This window comes from Condylura cristata, unplaced genomic scaffold, assembly GCF_000260355.1.
Source record: "Condylura cristata isolate star-nosed mole 26May11 unplaced genomic scaffold, ConCri1.0 scaffold00030, whole genome shotgun sequence".
NCBI lineage: Eukaryota > Metazoa > Chordata > Mammalia > Eulipotyphla > Talpidae > Condylura > Condylura cristata.
Window position 1 is genome coordinate 22,523,279 of NW_004567131.1, and position 20,732 is coordinate 22,544,010.

Sequence of the window (20,732 nt, forward strand, 5' to 3'; positions counted from 1 at the left end):
AGGAGCATGTGATAGCTTGTTCTCCCTCAGTCTTTATCAAAATAACTGTCCTCTAGTTAAATGCTGCTCAGATCTTAATTCCTAAAGGCTGGAAGCAGAAACATCTTGCTGTGCCAAGATTATGTAAAGTTTAAAATTTTAGGAAAATTAATTCCCATATTAGTATTGACTTTTACATTCAATGAATACAATTTCTGAATTGATAGATAAGAAAAACAATAAAACATCAAGCTGCTATTTTATGGTACCTTTCCTGATTATAATAATTTCAAGTCAATTTCCCTTGAGCTTCCTATAAATGTGTTATTTATCAAAAATTGTACCTGCCCTACATTTAGTCTGCAAATTTAATCAACTACTCTTTTTTTATATATAATTCCAAAAAATGGGTCTGTCTGGGTGAAACGTAAATATTTACTTAATGCCATATAATAAAATTGAGCAAACTTACTGCCCTCGGTTTTCATGCACAGAAATCTTTGCAGAAACATTTCCAGTTCAGCTGGTCTTTTGTAGGTTTGTATATAAGACATCAAAATAGATACGGGGTTTAAACAATTTAGTCATGACTGGCCATTCAAGCAGGTTATCAGTCAAAGTATACAGTCTCTGGTAAAATCCCTCAAAAAATCTCTAGTTATTTGCCTGAAATTTTTTCGTTCAACTTTATGTCAGTATCACATACATACAGGTTGAATATAGTAAAATTTACTTAATTTTTTTAGCCAAACAAAAAGGTTTTTAAAAGTATGTGCTAACTTTTCAAAGATCTAAATTAATTAAAATCTGCCTTTGGACTAAGTATTTCAACAAAAATTATCTTACAGGATATTTTGTTAATTTTCTTCAATATACTATACAAGACCTAACATATTATTACATTTCTGTAAATGTTTTTTATCCAATTTCATCACTACTGCAGAGTGAGCTCTTACAAGAATGTTACCCTGCTGCAAGTCCCAATAAATGGCACAATCAGAAAAACCTGGAATTGCTGATGGAAATGAATCTCTTAGCGGAGCTTGACTACAGACTCCAAGAGAAACTGACTCATGACTGCCAGCAAGGGCTACAGCTACAGCTGAGAATCCAGCAAATGCTTGCAAGGTCACTCATTTGAAAGTCCAAAGTGATCATTTCTTTTTTTAGTGAACAACTTGTGGACCAATACTGAGAATCTCTGTTGACATTCCTATTGTATCCCCTAAACATGATTTAGAAAAAAAAAAAAAAAGAAAAGGGAAAGGAAGTCTTTTCATTAACCAGCTTCAGTGGGTAGATTTCCACTCCAGAATCTGAGTACCACGTTCCAAATTAACCTGATCATCTTTCCCTTTGCAAAGCTGGCAATGCTTTGTTTGCTAGGTTTTCTTCAGCACATTTCATATTCTGTCCTTTTTCCCCACACTGGGTCCTGTCAAGTTTTCTTCTTTTCTTAATGTCGCTGGCATTAATTTAATGAAAGCTGTTCAATAAACCCCTATCACTTATTTACTAGAGTATACAACTATTTTCTAAGGTGTAAATCTTCCAAAACTAGAGTGCAATGCAGCAGGAGAATCTCAAGCAACTTTTCAAAACATGTTTCTCTGAGAGCTGGCACAGAGGAAAGATTTTTAGAATGTCAGCCTCACTTTTTGCTTTAATAACAGGAGTGGGCAGTGCAGCTGCCTATGTTACAAAGCTTGAACCTATATGACATGCAACAGGATAAAGCTTAGTAGGGAAATAATATAAATGACCTTAAATTTTGCCCTTTGCAGAGTAGCTGTGAATTATTTTGTCCTGCCATTTTGTGGGCCTGCATAGACTTGGGTCCACAGAATGTGAACAGAGTGTAGGATTGCCTTGGTACAAATGAGAAATAGATCCAAGTCAGACAAAAGAACAAAGAAATTTCCTTGTTAGTAGAAGATTCTAGGCATCTGAGGCCACCAGTCAGTAGAATTTTAACCAAAGTGTCATTCTGCCACTGCTAACATTTTTTGTATTAGGCAGTTTTCACTTGAATTGGAAATTGCCTAAAGACTCAAAAGCAAAATGGTTTTTAAATTATCGGCTGTGTTACTGAATTCAAAGAATTGGCTTCTGGTGATTCCCAAGTGGCAGCTAAGAAGTTTCGTATACTCTTTACATTTAAGGGACAATCAACATCTCTACTAAAGTCTACAAAAATACATTTCCCAGAAGGGTTCAATAGCCAATCAAAGGAAACCATGAACACAATTAGCAGCACCAGGTCTCCAGACCTAATTATTTTGTTTACAGGAATCACTGTACATGCTGCTGTTTTCAGCCCAGAATTAATTCCTTCATCCTGGTACCTGTGTGTCTACCTGTCCAAATAAGGATAGATTATTGTAAAATAACTGCCAAGTCGTCTTAAAAGTATCTTCTATCTCTTAAAAAGATTGGGTTTAGTATACATTAGAACAAAGCTCAACGGCAAGGAGGACTTAATTAACAAACTCAATGTAGTTGGCGGGCAGCATCCCCGTCTTCCCTGTTCTTTGCACCGTCCCGTACATCCAGCCATCGTCGATGGGCTGCACATTGACAATGTAGTCGCCATCCCTGAAGGAGACTTCATCTTCATCCTGAGCACTGTAATCGTACATGGCTCGGTAGGTCCTCTGGGAGAGGAAAGCAGGAGTTACTCAAATTTGCTGAACACCAAATAGTCACATCCACAAATGCCAATCACAACCAACCAACCAATGCTGAAAGTAACTATTAGGAATGTTTCCCAGCACATCTATTTCTGGAGACCTGTCAACTAGAGCCTGGTGTCCCAATTGTGTTCACTTCATGTTTACCAGACTAGCAAAAAAAAAAAAAAAATGCAATATTTGGGGACCAGAATGGGATAGAGAAAGACACTAACAGGTAGCCCATCAGAAAGCAAGCTTTGAAATAAAGACAACTCTTGGGCTCTTGTCAGCTCCAGATAACTCCAGGTTACATAGACTGTCCCTTTGTCTACAGACAGGTGCAACTGTCCGGACCAGCACAGAAGCAGTGAGCTTTTCTTAAATAGTAACTAAGAATTTCTGTTATATCTCAGAAACATATAAAACAAATAAAAGAAAAATCTATAAGATATTCACTTCATAGGTTTTTATCATAGTAATAGATAATTAGCTATAAGTGCCCTGAAAATTAACATACATATAACTAAATCACTGTTCTAATGAAAAAATTTTACATTGAGTTTTACTGTGTTTTTCACACTTCAGGCCAAGAGTTTGTTTAACGTTAAAATCAGATGACCTCAAAATCAAATGTATTATTTATAGACTGAGAGACTGGCTAAGACACAAAGAACTGTAGAGCAATTAAAGAGGGACTCCCACATTGCTCCAGGGCTACGTGTTTCTACAAGCTCAAATGAAGGCCACATGTTTGTGTAAGGAGCTTGGAGAAGCAATTCTGTCATGAGATGCCACACGTTCCATGATGAGCTCTAACACTGCTTCCAATCTTTACCTCCAATGAATGCATCAGTACTTCAAGGTTTTCAGTAGGAGGATGCAAAGATAAATACCAGTTGTGTTGTATTGGTATTAGTGATCCTTTGGATTAATGGCAAGATTACTAGTTAACACAACCAAATGTTGTGCTTTTTGACCTGAATTACGATCATAATTGGCCAACCATGAATTACCAAAGTGGCATATTCTGCGCGGTTTATTTTTTATATTTTCATATCATGCCTACCTTTCTCAGTGGTTTACCTCTGTAACTCTTTGCAGAGTAAAAGAGTATACAAAAGACAACTCATCATCATTTATGCCTTATAGGAATGTGTACAACATAGCTGTTCCTTGGTATCCATAGGAAATTGGTTCCTGGAACCCACTCAGATACCAAAATCCAAGAATATTCAAATCCTTTATATAAAATGGTATAGTGCTTGCATATAACTTATACACATCCTCCCCATGCCCTTAAATCATCTCTAGTTACTTACAATGCCTAATATGACATAATTACTGTAAATATATGTGTGCTGTATTATTGAAGGAATAATAACAAGGAAAAAAGGCTGTGAGGTTCAATACAGACACATTTATCATGGACCTAACTACACAATACTAGTCTATTCAATGTTATGTACAGATATATTCTGGAGCACAAACAAATGTCCAGGGAAGAAGAGCTACTTCAGATTAATACTTACTAGGTTTGGTGAATGCTGCATTGACCTCATGGATGACAGGCTGGTCTGGTGCATGTACCCATAGCCTTGGGAATGGCTTTGCTGGTAAGCTCCAGGAAGAACAGGTGCTGCATGATAAATATACAAAGACTTTACAGTGAGTTTCAAAATACCCTTTCCAAGATCTCATGTGACTTTGTGCTCTGCCAGAATCTTCTGGAATAAAATGCCATTTTCAGTGTCATGTGAAATTTGGTTAATGACATTATAAGCAATCTCTTTGGATTAGTATAAATTTCAGTAATTAAGGACATACACAGGGAATTCGTAAAACATGCAATTAAAATACATTAGAAATACTTGTTTCGTATTGCAGATGCTATGTTAAAAAGACACAAATACAAAATAAAATTCCTTAATAAAATCATGTTTTCATTTGGCCATGTAATCCTTGGAAACATTTTCAAAAGTGAGAATAAGAAATTTAGAGGAACTTCATGGGATTATCAAGCCAATGACAAAATATAAATGTTTCTACCAGATTTGTCTCATGAAACAGGAGGATCTAATATTTCAAGACACATAGCTGAATGATACCTTTACATGATCTGAAACACAGCATATGTCGAACAACTCCGAAGTCTACACCTTTACAAGAAATCTTAGTCATATATGTTAAATCTCCATTTTATTTTGACTATGAGTCAAGAAATATATTTCAGCTGACTATGTTACAAAAGCCCAAGAAACCAAGCCTTTTAAAGGCTCTCTGAAATATTACCTTCCTACATCAAAGACAAATAGTATCTCAGTAGTGTTCACCCAATTATTGCTGTTCTCATCAATAATGACAATCAAAAGACCTACCTTTTAGAAGAAAACTGAAATACAGAAAAATACAAAACCAGTTCACACACACTTGTTTTCTCCATAAATATGTTTAAGTATTTGTGACTGAACTTAGAATGTAAAGAACTTAGAATAATCAGCATTTTGAATAATTATTAATATATTAGAAAAACTTTTTATGTGTTTAAAAAATCCGTAATAGTTGCCATTTTTGTTCAATCAGTTTGCATATATAAAATAATCATTACAGGTTGATTTATCCAGGACAGTTTTTATAATAAAAGCATAAAACAGATGTAGTTCTTGCGTATTATGAATAGTTAATATTTATAAGTGGCACATTCTTTCTAATGATGTATGGGAACATCAAACTTAAAAAAAAGTTTATCATCAGAAAATTATCAATCATTATTGTGTTTTTCCAGATGATAATGATACTAGGTTGAATTTTTTTAAATAGTTCTTTAACCAATCCATATTATAATGTTATTATGAATAGTTACTTAACATCTTGATTTAGCCCCAGAATTTAGGTTGTAGAAACTATGATTTATTAAAACATAAACCTCAAATACTTCAGAAAACAGCACATTTAATATTACCAACTCAATGTAAGTATTGGCTATCTAGATATTTGAAGGATATTGTCAAAGTGTCCTCCCAAAGAAAAAACATGATGAAATCCCCACAGATAACTGGACCCACTTAATTAGCTGAGTAAAAATCTCATGTCTATGTTGGGAACTGAAAGCACTGGCCATTCATTCAGGCGCTCCCTCAACTCCCAATTATAAGTGAGTCCATGTGTGCATAGGACTTACTGCGCTGCCTGGCCCTTAATGGTCCTCCACATGTACCAGCAATGATCACTGGCCGCCATGTATGAGGCATGCCAGGCACAAAAGGAGTGCCAACAGCTGCCCTCCTCGAACAGTGTTGACTCTGGAGATCTGCCCTTTGTCCAATTAAGTTAATGGCTCTGAAGACTTAGGGCGGTTCCAGTTAAAGTTGCTGACTGGCAGACCTGAATTGGGTTTTGTTCCCTTAAGTCATTTCTTCATTTGTTCTTAAACATATTAAGCTCACCAGTGCTCATGTAAAGTCATGCTATGTCCAGGTTCTCCAAACCACCTTGAGAATCTCCAGTGTGGGAGTGGAGGGGACCTGACAGTGGCACATAATTTTTTTAATCTTTGAAGTGACTCAAATGGGCAGCCATTGGCTAGAACTTGGCTTCCTTCTCCCTCACCTGATACAAATTCAGGGGCTCATGTGGAACTATTTTAAAGATGTTATCCCCAGTTCCTTCTCTCCTACAATGGAGTTTTGTTTGCAGCCCCTCCCTTGCCCCAATTCACATACTCAGATACTTGAATAATGTAAGTATAATGCTGACAACTAGCGGGATTAACTCAGTTTGCTCAGAACTTACCTAGAACTCAGTCCAGAAAGGACTCAAGAACTCCTTCATCTCCATCAAGTTGGTACAGTCTCCCTACTCATGAGCCGAGTTAGCATGCCATATGCTGACAAATTACCATTACACAAATGAGCCTCCGAAGGTCAGTATAACTCAGTAACTTGTGAAAAATACCAGAGCTAAGGAGGAGCCAGGAGTTCAAAACCAATCATCAGGAGCCACTTTCTTGGCTATCCTTATTAAAATGAGCGTGGATGTAATCACAAGAGTGTATGTTTAATCTCCAAATAACCATGTGAGTTCAGAAATGTGAAAGAACATTATGGTCTGCACAGGAGGGAAGCTCCTAGGAGCAATGAGCACTTGAGCTGGCCTTGGAGAGGGCAACAGTTCATCAGTCATTCCTGCTGTGGGACAGACAGGATGAGAGGGAGAGAAAAGCTAAAGCTAAGGAAAAGAAGGCTTAGAGGCATGTGTGATTCAGGTACACGAGAGTCACCGAGTTACTGTATTTGCCATCAGCATATCTGCAGTGAACGTTGGGGTATGAGCCCCACAAGAAGTTCATGTGAATATGGTTGACAAGAAGCTAGAATAGGTCTGGAAGAAATTACAGTGAGAATAATTCACTCACTTTGGAAATGTAAGTACAAATCACAGACCATAGCACCCCTTCTGAAGCAAAGGCTTCTGGATTTCTTTGAAAGGTCATTTTGACACACGGTAAGTACATGTATGTGTGTTTCATGAAATCTTAATTTTTCCTCCCATTGCCAATAGTATCCTACCATGTGGAGGGCAAGTGTCAATCACTTTATCCCATTTGTATAATTTCAAGATTGTGTTCAAATCACATCTCCCAATATCATTTCAACCTTTTAACCACTTTTCCATTCAGCAATAAAAAGCTGTCCATAATGAGGCCACCTAACGCTTTGCAAAATCCAAAAAAGCAGTACATTTGAAAGCACTGCTTTCCAAGCTGCTTTTCCCCTAGAAAAAAACATTCTGTGAATGTTCTCTGACAGAACAGAGCTAAGACATAATATGGTTTGAATGGAATTAGAGGACTTGAGATTTAAGAATATCTGCCATTTTGCTTCAGATTAATCCAGTCAATTTACTCCGTCATTAGATTTGAATTTCAACCTGAGTATCTTTTTCTCAGAATTATTTAGCTATGTAAGCCTGAATAAACTCCCCAATTTGTAACTGTAATGCAAACCACAGGAATGTCATTGAGGGGGAAAGAGAATTTCTGCCCTAAATACAGCTTTTAATAATATTCTCAAGGCGCAAAATCTACAGGGTGTAAGGCATATACATACACACCAGCACCCAAAACAAAACAAAAAGAAAGAACTGTACACCATGGTGATTATCCATCTATCATAGTTTCATGACAAGTAACTACATAATTTGAGGCAATTCTTTGATAAGTTGAAAGCAATCAGGGACTTAGGAATAGCAGGTAGATAGCGTGCTGTTTCCATTTACATAAACCATGTCACCAACACCAGCTTTGGGACACAAATTATGCCATGACTGAAAAGTCATTTCCCAGCAAATTCCAGTTTTCCTCAGTGGCTACAAGTGCCAACATAAGGTAAATCAGTCTTACATAAGAAGATTCCTTTTGCAAGAACATTAGAAGAAATTCTCATTAAATCTTTGCTGGATATTCTGCAAATATTCATTGGCTACATATATATATTATATATGTGTGTATATATTACATTATATATGTAATACACATATTACATATGTAAATTATGTGTATAATTTATATACATATATTACATGTGTATATATTTCTTTATTTACCAACTTAAAACTGACTACATTTTTTTTCCTTGCACTAATCAGTTCAAATATTGACTCTTAGGAAACATCATCAATCCAGGAGTTCCCAAATATAGTTCTTCATTAGACACCCTTACTGACAAGCCACACTAATTATATCTATAGACATATCTGAGTATTGATTACATTTTGGAATGAGCTCGTATATTTCTTTCAGCTGATGGCCACATATGGAACTTTCTCAATGTGTACCTGGCATGATTTAAAGATAGAGAAATGTAAGCAATGAGTATAAAGGATGGTGTGGACTGCCAAAGCCCAAGCTCTAAGATCAAGAGTATCTATGGCTAGAGAAGGATGAAGAGTCACACTCAGGTAGGGCAGTGAACAGGTCACTGAGAAGAAAGGTACAGTTAGACAGGATCTGGGGAAGAACTTACCAGAAAGAGCAATAAATACAAGGTCAGGTCTATGGTTTAAGATAAAGATCAAGAACCAGAACATTTGGGAAATGTGGCGTAACCCAGTGAGGGAATCTAGCTGTGACAAAAGCAGCACATGACAATGATCCAGGGAAACAGGAGACAATGAACAAAATGCAGAAACTCAATATGCATCTCCAGCTGTATCAGCCCGTGAAAATTTTAAGTAATTACTGTTAAGTCAGGATCTAATCAGTCCCCACGACCTCTGGCCTGGGGCTCGGGGAGGAAGGACGTGGGCACCTGGATAAGTATGGAGTAGGGGGAGAACAGGGAAATTTGTGACTACAAAGACAACATTATGACTTGCTGTTTTGTAGATGGCAGTAAATACATATGGATACCAGCCTATTACCAACGTGGACGTCATGATACCCCAGACAACCTATTCTGTTTCATATATGTATGCCACTTGACTATTTATAAAGCTCTTACAAAGTTTTCTTCTTTGGTGCAGACGCCATAGTCATGTTTATATCTTACTGATGATCAAACCTTCTCTTTCTCTCAATCAACTCAACTTTACAGGAAATACATTTTTAATGTTTTATTAGTTGCTACTTTAAATGTCAGCTGTTTCTCCTTCATACACATATGGAACCCTTTGATTTAATTTTGGCAAATCAATGAAAGACACATGTGCATCTTGAGACAAGTGCTATTCATTAGCATTTGAGCCTTTCCCTGACTTCACTCTCAGGAAACTGATGCTGCTGCCTTCATTATAAGCCTATGATATGAGGAACATGAGCTTTTCTAAAAACTTCAAATTCCATAAAAACCCTTAAACTTTTTTCTTGCGGGAGAGTAAGCGAAATGACTAGAAGCTCCTAACAATTTGCAATATGTATATTTTTTTTTTTTACAGATTAGATATACTAGTTAGATGCCTAAATATCATCATGTAATATTCCACTAGTTGGATTTTTTCATTAAGGAATCACTAATTTGCCTGAAGAATAGTTTCACAGCCAAGATTTCTTTGTAATTGTTGAGAAACTTCTACACTGCTTTTCCAGAGCAGCAACACCATTCTACACCCACACCAATAGTGTATAAGGATTCAGAGTTCTCTGTGACCTCACAAACACCTGTTTGTTTGTTTTTTTATAATAACCATACTTACTGACATAGGAAAGTGATATTGTGATTTTGATCTTAATTTTGCTAGTCTTATACGTAATTGAAGATATTGAAATGTCACTTTTGACAGCTTGAATTCAGTTTGGAAATAATACTCAAATATAGTAGGGAAATAAAACAACTGAGATTCTCTTGTTGAATGTGTTTACAGAAATCAGGCTAGGATTTGAATTTTTTTCAGGGTGCTGGAAGTTTCCAATAGTAATCAGAAAACTGAATTAGTAGTTAAAACAGAAATACTGAGATTTTTATGTTAAATGAAGGCGAAGAGTATACTATGTACTCTGGGTACAAGAAGGAAAGCTAAACCACCCCTGTCAGTCTCCACCGAGTTCACTGAGTCAGTGATCTAACAAAACTCGAATACACCAAAGTAGAAGACATGGAAGGTGAGAGTTTCAGCATCTGGTGGACACTTCTACTTTGTGGAGTCCTTACTGAGAAGAGATGTCATTAGTAAAATAAAATACTGAGATAAGAAGTACTTACATGAGAACTGAAGTATTAATATAGAAATAATTTACTGATTTCTTGGTAATGAAAGGTCACTAGGTGACTCAGGTTTTGGATAAACATAGATTACCACATTACATTCCAATAATACATTTACAATGCTGCTTTCAAAAACAACTTTAATAAGGATAATTATTGCATTGTTACACGCCGATTAAATTTACTTTAATTAGACTCTCATAAATTGAAGGCTAATGCCAGGTTTTAGTGATTTAACACATGTAGCAAAGCTGCTTCTGTGTATTTCAGTCCAGACTTTAATTTGGAATACTTATGTATTCACTATTTTTTTGAGTGTGTACCAAAATGCAGGTACTGTTCTATAGGCTAGTTAAAGAAAAGAGAATAAAGCAAGCAGAAAGATTCTATTCTCAAGATGACATTCCAGGAGAGCTATAGACACTATACACATAAATAATGTAAAATGAAATGTGAGGTAGTAAAAAAGAGCTATGAATATATAACTAGAAGTGGAATTGCTGGATTATATTATAACTTTATTTGTAATTGTTGAGGAACTTCTACACTGCTTTTCCAGAGCAGCAACACCATTCTACACCCTCACCAACAGTGGGTAAGGATTCAGAGTTCTCTGTGCCCTCACAAACACCTGTTGTTGTTGGTTTTAATAATAACCATACTTACTGACATAGGAAAGTGATATTGTGATTTTGATCTTAATTTTGCTAATCTTAAACAGATATCTGAGGCCTGTTGTTCATTCTAGCAAAGTTCAAAAAAAAAAAAAAACATGAATAGATGAATAAAGAACATGTGATATGGTACCACCAAAGAAAATGTAGTATTACATGGACTAATATCCAAGGGCTATTATTAGGCCTTTTAAAATAAGGAAATACTATTACTTGTGATAACAAAGATGAACCTGCAGGATATTATGCTAAGAGAAATGAGCCAGTCACAGACGGACAGACACTGCAAGATTCTACTTGCAGGAAATGACTAAAACAATCAAACTCATCGAACAGAAAATAGAGTAGTGGTTGCAAGGGGCTGGGAGGAAGAGGAAAAAGAGAATTGTTGCTCAATGGGTACAAACTTTCAGTTATAAAAGGTGAGTAATTTCTAGAGACCTGATGTACAGTGTGTACATGTGCCGTATTATGACATTTGGATTGTACACTTTAAAATGTGTTAAAAGGATAAATCTCATGTTAATTGCTTTTATCACACATGCACACACAAGCACATAAGAGAATTTTTGAAGGTAGTAGATAGGATAGTTCTTTGATTACGGTGATTGTAACATGGGTGTATACAAATGTTTAAACTCACCAAAATCTATACATTAAATATTTGCAACTTTATATATCAGTTATGCCTCAAAAAAGCTTATAAGAGTTAACAAGAAAATAAGGTAAGGGGGTAGGGAATGTACACAGGTTAAGGTCTTCCAAGCAAAGTCTTTCTGATTTCTTAACACTTATTCAGTGAAGTAAATGAACAAATCACAAAATCTCCCAGAGAGGCTTCCCAAAAAAATTAGCATGTGGCTTCAAAGTCCCACTGTGGAAGAATTCCTGGTCTGAAAGACAGCCAGAGACCTACGTGGTGGAGCAAGAGGTTGCTAGAAGATGAAATAACAGCACACCTTGAAGACCATGAATCTTGGGTTTTTGTTCAAGTGTGACAGAAGCCATTATTGTATTTCCAGCAAGGATATAATGAGATCAGGTGCAGGTTTCTAAAGCACCACTCTGGCAGCTGATTGAAAACCAGACCCTATGGGACAAGAAAGGAATTACAAAGAGCAGGAGCCTGTTTGACAATCCCAAAGAAATAGGATGGTGATTCTCTCTGACAGTGGAAGTAGTAGGCAGAGTTGGATTTGGGACAGAGATATATTGAAAATAGAGCCAACAGGCTTATAGATGAATTGGTTGTGAGTGTGAGGAAGAACAGTGATAGGAGATTACCATGGTTTTTGCCCAAGTATTAGTGTGTATGATCATGCCATCAGCTGAGATGGTTGGTTTGTTTGATGGGAAAATAGAAAATAAGACTTTGGCTCCACACATAAGACTGATAATGCCCATTAAATATCCAGTGGTTGACTCTTTTACCTGGAGTCTGCTTTGGTTTTGGTGTTGCTGCTGTTCTATATAAACAACAAATTTCAACAGTCAGAGAAGATGTGATATTTGATGTGAAAAATCCTGTGCTGTCTCTCTCTATACCATTAGGTCCTCTACAAGACCAATAAAAATTTCTTCTGATCACAGGTGCCCAAGGAGTTAATTCTCTTCATAGAACCTAAAGCGTCCAGTGAAGACCGGACTGTTAGACACAGTGGATTTAACTTCAGTCAAAATATCTGGCCCTCTAAAGAGTGTTAAAATCTTCTGGAGAGTGGAGACCCTCTATTTACTAAAAATGGAGTTACCATATGACCCAGCAATCCCACTTCTAGGAATCCTACCTAAGGAAACAAAAACATTAATTAAAAAGGAAATCTGCACCCCCATATTTACTGCCTTATTATTTACAGTAGCTAAGATAAACAGATGACTAGTCAAGAAGAGGTGCTATGTATATACAATAGAATACTACTCAGCAATTAAAAAATAAACTTTGTGTCTCTTGCAGCAACATGATAGAGCTGGAAGGGAATACTCTCAGTGAAATAAGCCAGAAGGAATTCTATTCATTAAATCCTATTTCTGAAAAAAACTGTGACTCAGCTCTGCTGACACTCTAATTCTGGTCTTTTCGTCAGTTTACTTCCTAGACAAAGTCCCTGAGCTCAAGTTGATCCAGAACACACAAAGTTTCCAATGCCCTTTATGTGCTACTTTTATGCCTAAAGTCCTCTTTCTAGCTCACCAATTTAACCTATGTACAGATCTTCTTTGACTTACAATGGGGTTCTTCCCCAGTAAAGTATTATAAGTAGAAAATATTATAAGCTAAAAATGTTTTTAATATTCCTAGCTCATTAAATATCATCACCTAGCTAACCTACTTCAAACATCCTCAGAAAACTTAGTCTACAGTTAGGCTAAATCATCTTAACGCAAGCCCTATTTTATAATAAAGTGCTGAAAAGCTCAGATAATTGACTGTATGCTATAATGAAAGCAAAAATAATGTACCCTCTTTCAAATTTGAAGTAAAGTTTCTGTTGAATATATACCATTGTCACACCATTATAAAGTCAAAAATTAACTAAATGGGACCATTGTAAGTTGAGGACGGTATCACTACCCAATCATAATGTCATCCTGAGAAAAATGGGTTTGTGCATCTGTCTCACCCACCAGAATGAGTTCCTTGAAGACAATAACTATGTCTTTTGTTTTTGTTTCCCAGCATCCAACACATGACAGATACTAGATAAATGTCCATGAGTATACAGATGGAGTTAGCAGTGCCTATAAAACCTCAGGACAAATGACTCCCTTCTTGGTGTGCTGCCTCGTTGCTCATTATCTCTACACTAGTGGTGCAAACACACTAAACCATGTCCTAGGACCTAACCTCTTCTGAGAACATATCACACGGGAGGAAAGCTACAAGCACAGCTCAAATGGGCTGTCACCAGAACTCAGAAACTTGTTTCCTGTCACTTAAGAAAGGACGAGGTCTTCACAATATGACTCTTTTGCCAAAAAATGGAAACGTTCACAAAGTTGGGACATTGAGAATGTCTGTTTGGGAAAACTGCATATGCTTTGCTTTCCCTTCCCTATCAAGTTCCCATATTTAGATGCTCCAGAGGAAAGCAGAAACACATAAAATACCAAAACTAAGCGCAAGTTCAAACTCAGGAGGGTAAATATTGGGTGAGATTACAAACACATAAAAATACTAGCAATATGAACACTGTACATTAAGGAAAACCAAAGACATACAAATGTAGCAGAAGGCAAATTCATGTTGCAGACCCACGTTAACTAAAGACAAACACAAAGATCAAAGCAAACCTTGAAGTGAAATAAGCAGAAACCATCAGGATTATTTCTACTAAAGGAAATGTGTGTCAAACAAAAATAAGTTAACCTAATCTAATACCAAGAGGCAATAAAGATCATTTCAAATAATACTATTCAAGAATCAAAACAAAATTAGATGAACTTTAAATAAAAGCCTCCTTTATTGAATCAAAGTAACACAGTAGAGATGTAAAATGAAAAACCTTTTGGTAACTTAATATCCTGGAAAGTAGACTGAAAAGCAAAGAAAGTCCAAAATAATCACATAAGAAAATGAAAATACTCTGCAATCAAAGCAAGATGGGAAAATATCGTGAGACACACATAACTAAAACAATGATAACAACCTAAAGAAGAAGGCTTATATATTAGTGCTCATGAAAACCAAATGTGAATGAAGGAAACATTGGACTTCGCCTCAAGGAAATGAGCTGATTGTTTAACCCTGTGTCCTAACAATGAGAACTTCCTCTGGCTCCTAGGCAGTTCCTCGCATAACTGGCCAGGCACTTAATTCACAAAGTAAAACAGATCTCTTTAGAACAGAACACATGCTCATGTGTAGAATGAAGAGTGAGGGGAAGAGTTTAAATTTAAGTCTCTTAGGCTAGGGTATGTAAAACATCTTAGAGAGTTCTTGTTCTACACTCTCTCTGTCCAGGTGTAGAATCCAGACAATGAGGTGAGAGCACTCCTGTGAGGTCAGCGTCAGGTTCACTGCAGAGCACAGCTGTCACTGCACCCCTCAACAGCAGGGAGGCACCACAGGGGTCATAACATCATCACACAAAATTGTGATCAAAACTTAAGAATCTCAACAAAATCTGTAAGGAAAAAAAGCCATTTTAAATAGAACTTGTTTATTCTTCATCTTGCCACTAATAAAAACATTATTCTAAAATGTTTTTTAATTTCTAGAATAGTATTTAAACAAATACACATGATTAATTCTTACTGTTAAAGACACAAAGGTTTTCATCAATCCGCTGTCATCACCATGAAATCTTCCTCCTTCTACAGAGACAATCAGCACCTCCCTACCAGCGCCCAACATCAGACATATTTCAAAGAGGACCCTAAATTTCAAAGCAACCAAGAAGTCATAGATGCTACTCTTTCTTTTCCCCACCAGAAAAAGAAAAAAAAAAAAAAAAAAAAAACACTGGGGATGTTTCCACTTTAGGTTGTTTTTCAAGCTATGCTTTAATGTCACTGAAACATATCAAAACAAAAATGGAAGAGTTTCCTTGAAATCCTCCCACAATAGCATTTCACTTCTTTTTAAATGTATACTTACATATATTTGTGCATGTGGCATTAGCTTATAAAATATTAATTTGCCCACTGCATTCAGTCATCCAATATTTGCTGGGGTTTATTCTAAGAGCTGGTGATGGGGGTGGAGGTGGAGGGAAAGCAAAGCAGCCATTCTCCCTGTTCTGGTAGGGTTTCTATTGCAGCAAAGCAGAGACAGACAAGCAAATAGACAAATACATATTTCAGGTAGAGTCAAGTCTGTGCAAGAAAAGAAAGGCAAGATAGGGAGAGAAGGCACAGGCAGGTCTGTCCTTCTGTGAAAGGGCCTCTAATCCAGTGACATCTGAGCTGAAACACAAGGAGAGGCAAGTGACTACCAGGGGAAGGGTGGGGTGAAAGGGACCGTGTTCCAGGAAGGAGGGATCAGGAAAGCGAGGAAATGAGCTCTCCCGCAGCCAGGTCCAGTGAAGGCTTAGTCAGCTACAGTGAGGACTTGGGTCACATTCAGAATGAAATGAGAGGAGAATGACATGATGCAATGTACAATGTATGTTTCAGTGAGACATTCCAGTTGGTGAGTAGAAAGTAGCCCTGGGCAGAGTCCTGGTAGTATGGGGTGGCCAGAGCAGAAGCAAGAAACCAGTCAGGCCATGTGATGACCCAAGGAGCAGCTAACACAGTAGTGAGGGCAGGGCTGGCTCAAGTAGTGAGATTCTTCCTGGTAAAGCTTTGGGATTTGTTAACTGTTGGATGTGGTGTGTGAGTAAAAGACGAGTTAAGGATGGCTCCAAAGAATTCAACTTCAGTGCCTGAAAAGCTGCAGTGAGCACTTAGCACAGGGAAGCCAAAGAGTTTACAGAGTTTTAGGGAGAAGGTGAAGAGTGTGAGGCAGTTATGAACATATTAGGTCACTAGCCATTTAAAGAAAGATACTAAGTGCCATCTGGTGTATATATGCTTCTGCTTCACTTAAAGTAAATGAAATCAGGAGTATAATCCCATCCTGAAATCTTTTCAAATTAACTCAGATAGCCTGTGGATGTGTTTACGTTATACCCTTTGGTACCCCTTTCAATGTCTCTTGCCCAATTAGGAAATGTCACCAAAGACAGAGCATGTTGGCCTCTTAGCAAGTGACTGAGAACAGAAGTTTATAAAGGCTTCCCTGGGTTACTTTTAGTCAAATTCTAACACAAATGCAAGAATATTTATGTATACCTTCTTCAATAGAGACATTCCCCTCACTGAGTTTGGCACAGTGTAAGGTCCTCTTGCTAGAAATAATTAGAAAAAAAAAAAAAAAGTAGTGGTGATTTGAGAAGAGAAAGAAGAGATAAGCCAAGAGCAAATGCAGCCCTGAAGATAATGAGTCTGAGACAAGTGAACCTAGACTTCTCTGCTGAAACATCCATCTGTCTGCAGACTCCTCCGGGACTCGTCACCATGGACAATGACTTCCATGTTCATCTTGGGAACAGGTTGTCTGAGCACTAGCTGCCTAACCAACACTTCCATGTGAATGTTATACTGACACCCCATTTGAGTGCTCTGTTTTCTCTAGAAGAAACATTTTCTCCCAAACATTCTCCCAAGTCTCCTCGGTCTAGTTAACTTTTAGCTACCATTCCCATCTCAGATCAAATCTCTCTTCCGAAGGGAGGTTTCCCTCATGTCAAGGCCAGATGGAATCCCTCTTTTGTATCACCTGGCCCTCATGACCTGCCCACATGGAACTTCGTCTATTCATAACTGTCTACTGCTTAGGCAAGTATCTGCATAATATCAGGGTCCTCCACCAGACTATGAGCCCCTTAGAACAGATACATGTCTCTTTTGCTTGTTCCCTTATGCATTTCCAGATCCAAACTCTTGGCTGGTGTACAAAAAGCATTCAATAAACATTTGGGGAATAAAGAATGGAGACCAGTGTGTCCAATCATGAAGTAAAAGGGACACTGGTGAAGCAAAGGTACTCCAGTATGCTGGAGCGAGCAAATTAAGAAAGGTTAGACAAAATTTGTTCTTGTATTTGCTTTGGGCTTTATTTTTCTCATCAAATGTCAACATTATTCTACACCTCCAGGACCACAGAAAACACTGAAGAGGGAAATCAATAATACTAGGTTCAAAACCAAAAAAAAATAAAAAACTCAAGAGGTTACTGAACGCTTTGTTAAAGAACCAGACCCAGAAAAATGAGATCTCTTCTGTGTATCTTAGCTATTAAATATGAGCGAGCAAAACTAGTTCACAAATGTTTCTTTAGAATCATAAAGAAGACCCTTCACATCTTCCCACCAAGGCCAACCAGTTTGAATGAATACTTTAAGATGTATAGAATATAACTGATTTTTTTCCTCCTAAGTGTTTCACTTTAATGACTACAAAAAAAAATGCAAAATTAAAGGGCTTTCATAATTTCATCAGATCTTCAGTCATATTTCTGGGTTTTTTCTATGGTGTTTAAGTTGGTTGACATCAAAATGTCTGTATTAGGGATTTCAACACCCTGACTTCTGTGGTTGAAAAGGAAATCCAGTATTTCTTTGTTCTTATAAGCTCCTAGCCTCTCTCTTGCCTACTGCATTAAAACATAGCTGCATGAGTAGGGTAACATCTTCATCTTACTCTTTAATAGCAGCTTTATTTGCAGGATTTCTTTAACATCCAGACAACTTCAACTAAAAGTTTAAGATCTAATCCACCAGCTTGGATGCAGAAAACAGGAGAAGGCAGAGAAAAAGGATGGTATGTAAAATATAGAGACTATAATCAACATTATCTTCCATTTAAAAAAAGATGTTCTATCAGGGCCCTCCCTGGTGGCACAGCAGGTTAAAAGCACAGCACTGAGAAGCTTAGGCCACTTCTGCATGAATTCGATACCCGGCTGCCCCAGAGGAGATCCACATGGCGAGGCAGACCTCTCCTGACCCGCCCGCTGCTTCCCTCAGCGGTGTACTTCGTCCATCTGCCTGTTCTGCTACCCACTCTTGTCTCTGGTAAATCCTCTCACCCTCCGCGTCTCTGGCCTGTACCCCAGTTCTATATGAATAAATAAATCTAAAAAAAAAAAAAAAGATGTTCTATCAGGCCTTCCCTGGTGGTACAATAGGTTAAAGCGCAGCAAGACAATGCCAGACGCAGCCACCTCCACATGATTTTGATCCCTGGCCAGAGAGGTGACCCACATGGCACAGCAGACCCCTCTTGTCTCTTCCACTGTTCCCCTCAGCAGTGTACTCCATCAATATGCCTGCCTTGCTCCCCGCTCTGTCTCTGGTGGATCCTCCCACCTCCCCTGTAGCTCTGGCCTATACCCCGGTTCTGTAAGTATAAATAAATAAATCTTTTAAAAAAAATTTCATATCCCCAGCATCCTACCCAATGCCTTCTTTGGCAAGCTCTAACTCTGTCTGCAGCTGTATATCAATATTTAAACACATACAAATTCATAGAAACCTCTCAGTCTCTCAAATATAACTGTAAGATTGATTTTCCTTAATGCAAATCAGATATAAACTTGGCAGAATTTAAGTTTCCACCACAACTCGGTATATATCCATCACACACGAGCCCCATGAAACAGACTCACATAGTGGGTCCCAAGACACTTTCATGGTTAAAAAATCTGTTTGCAGTGAAAAGAGTGAAGACAGGAAAAACAAACGTGCGAATTAGTAGGGTTTTTAAAAAAATGACTTAAATTGCTAAACATAATTAGAAATTTTCAAAAAGTTCTAGAATGTATGTGCAAAGTGAAGATGATGTTAAAAACATGCTATAACACATTTTTAAAAATGGATTCATCTTCTCTGAATGGTAAGTGTTTGATACCTCCTTCATCAGATGGTCTTGTCATCTCACTGCAGCATGAAAAGCTAGGGTAAGTCTCAGATATTTCTGACTTGTCATCGCCCAGCCCTGTACCAAAAGTACTGCTGGAATGAGATCGAGATCGGTGTCTCCTGTATTGACTCGCCTTTTCTATATTGGAGGGAAAATATTCACAAATGAACATGTAATGGATAAACTCAGCAATTTTAAGTTCTAATACCTACTTCCAAATTTGTGCATAATGGTATGGGATACATAAATGATTTAATGATCATTTATCCTAGTTTATCAACTTGTAAAGGAAAGATGGGGAGTGGGAGATTAACAAAACTTGGGAAACTAAGAATTTCCACCAAAGATAATGTCTGTTAAAAATAATTGCTTTCGAGCATCACCAAGCATACAATATTTATTGCCTTTGCTTTGTAGATGATACAGTTTAGCTTCTGATGTGGATCAAATCAACTAGAGAAGTATCACAATTCCTACCTTGCCTTGAGCATTTAATTCTATTAATATCAACAATTAAATCTCGAGTAAAAATCAGGGTTAGATCAAGACCTAGATGATCTACCTACTACATTGTTTTAAAAATTGTATAGCTCTCCAAGTTTGAATTTTGTTAAACAAGGCCTGAAAGTTCAAAATGTCCAAACCGATCAGGTCTTGCCTTTAATTATAAACAGTCAAAGTGAAAAGTCAAATAAACGTCCTACATGGACTACAGATTTTGCATTTTATAAAAACTCAAAGGTAAAATCTACTTTAAGATATTTATAATGCTATACAGAAAATGTGCCCCTTGATTTAAGATATTTCTTTAAATCTACCTTTAAAATGTTATAACAGTATTGTTCATAAAACAAATCTCAAAGGTTTATTGCACTCCAAAGAACAGTATTTGTAAGCTCAGAAAACCTTTAAATCATATTCACTAATAAAAAGCATATGTAAGTATGGTCTATATTCCTTTTTAAATGAATGTAGAACAACCAATGGAAGATGTATTCAAAACCCTTTTGCAAATTTTGTTTTCATAAATGATGAGTGGTATTTTAAAATAGCACAGGACTTTTTGGGTTTTGAATCCACTTTAAAATTTACATTACACACAGTTGGCACAATTTGCCTCTACAGAACAGAGTAGCTTCACTTTCAGGACAAAAGCACAGAAATGGAGAGACACTCAAAAATGTAAGCAGTACCAGAGAGCATATGGAGACTTCTGGACTGAATATTGTCTTCCAGGGGATCAATGTCGAAGATGGAGCCAGGGTCTGTGCGCCAAACTTTGAGGTCTTTTTCCAAAAAGGAAG

At 37.1% G+C, this 20,732-nt stretch overlaps 1 protein-coding gene across 2 annotated transcripts in view; it reads right to left on the minus strand.

Moving 5' to 3' along the window:
- Positions 1–783: 783 nt before the first annotated feature.
- NEBL (nebulette) overlaps positions 784–20,732 on the minus strand; it is a 287,194-nt gene continuing 267,245 nt past the window's right edge. For both annotated transcript variants that reach the window (XM_012731343.1, XM_012731344.1), the window contains exons 6-7: positions 4,181–4,287; positions 784–2,633 (exon numbers count right to left, since the gene is read on the minus strand). In XM_012731343.1, coding sequence (XP_012586797.1) covers positions 2,457–2,633; positions 4,181–4,287 — 284 coding nt within the window. In that variant the 3' untranslated portion in view covers positions 784–2,456. The remainder of the gene's footprint in view (positions 2,634–4,180; positions 4,288–20,732) is intronic.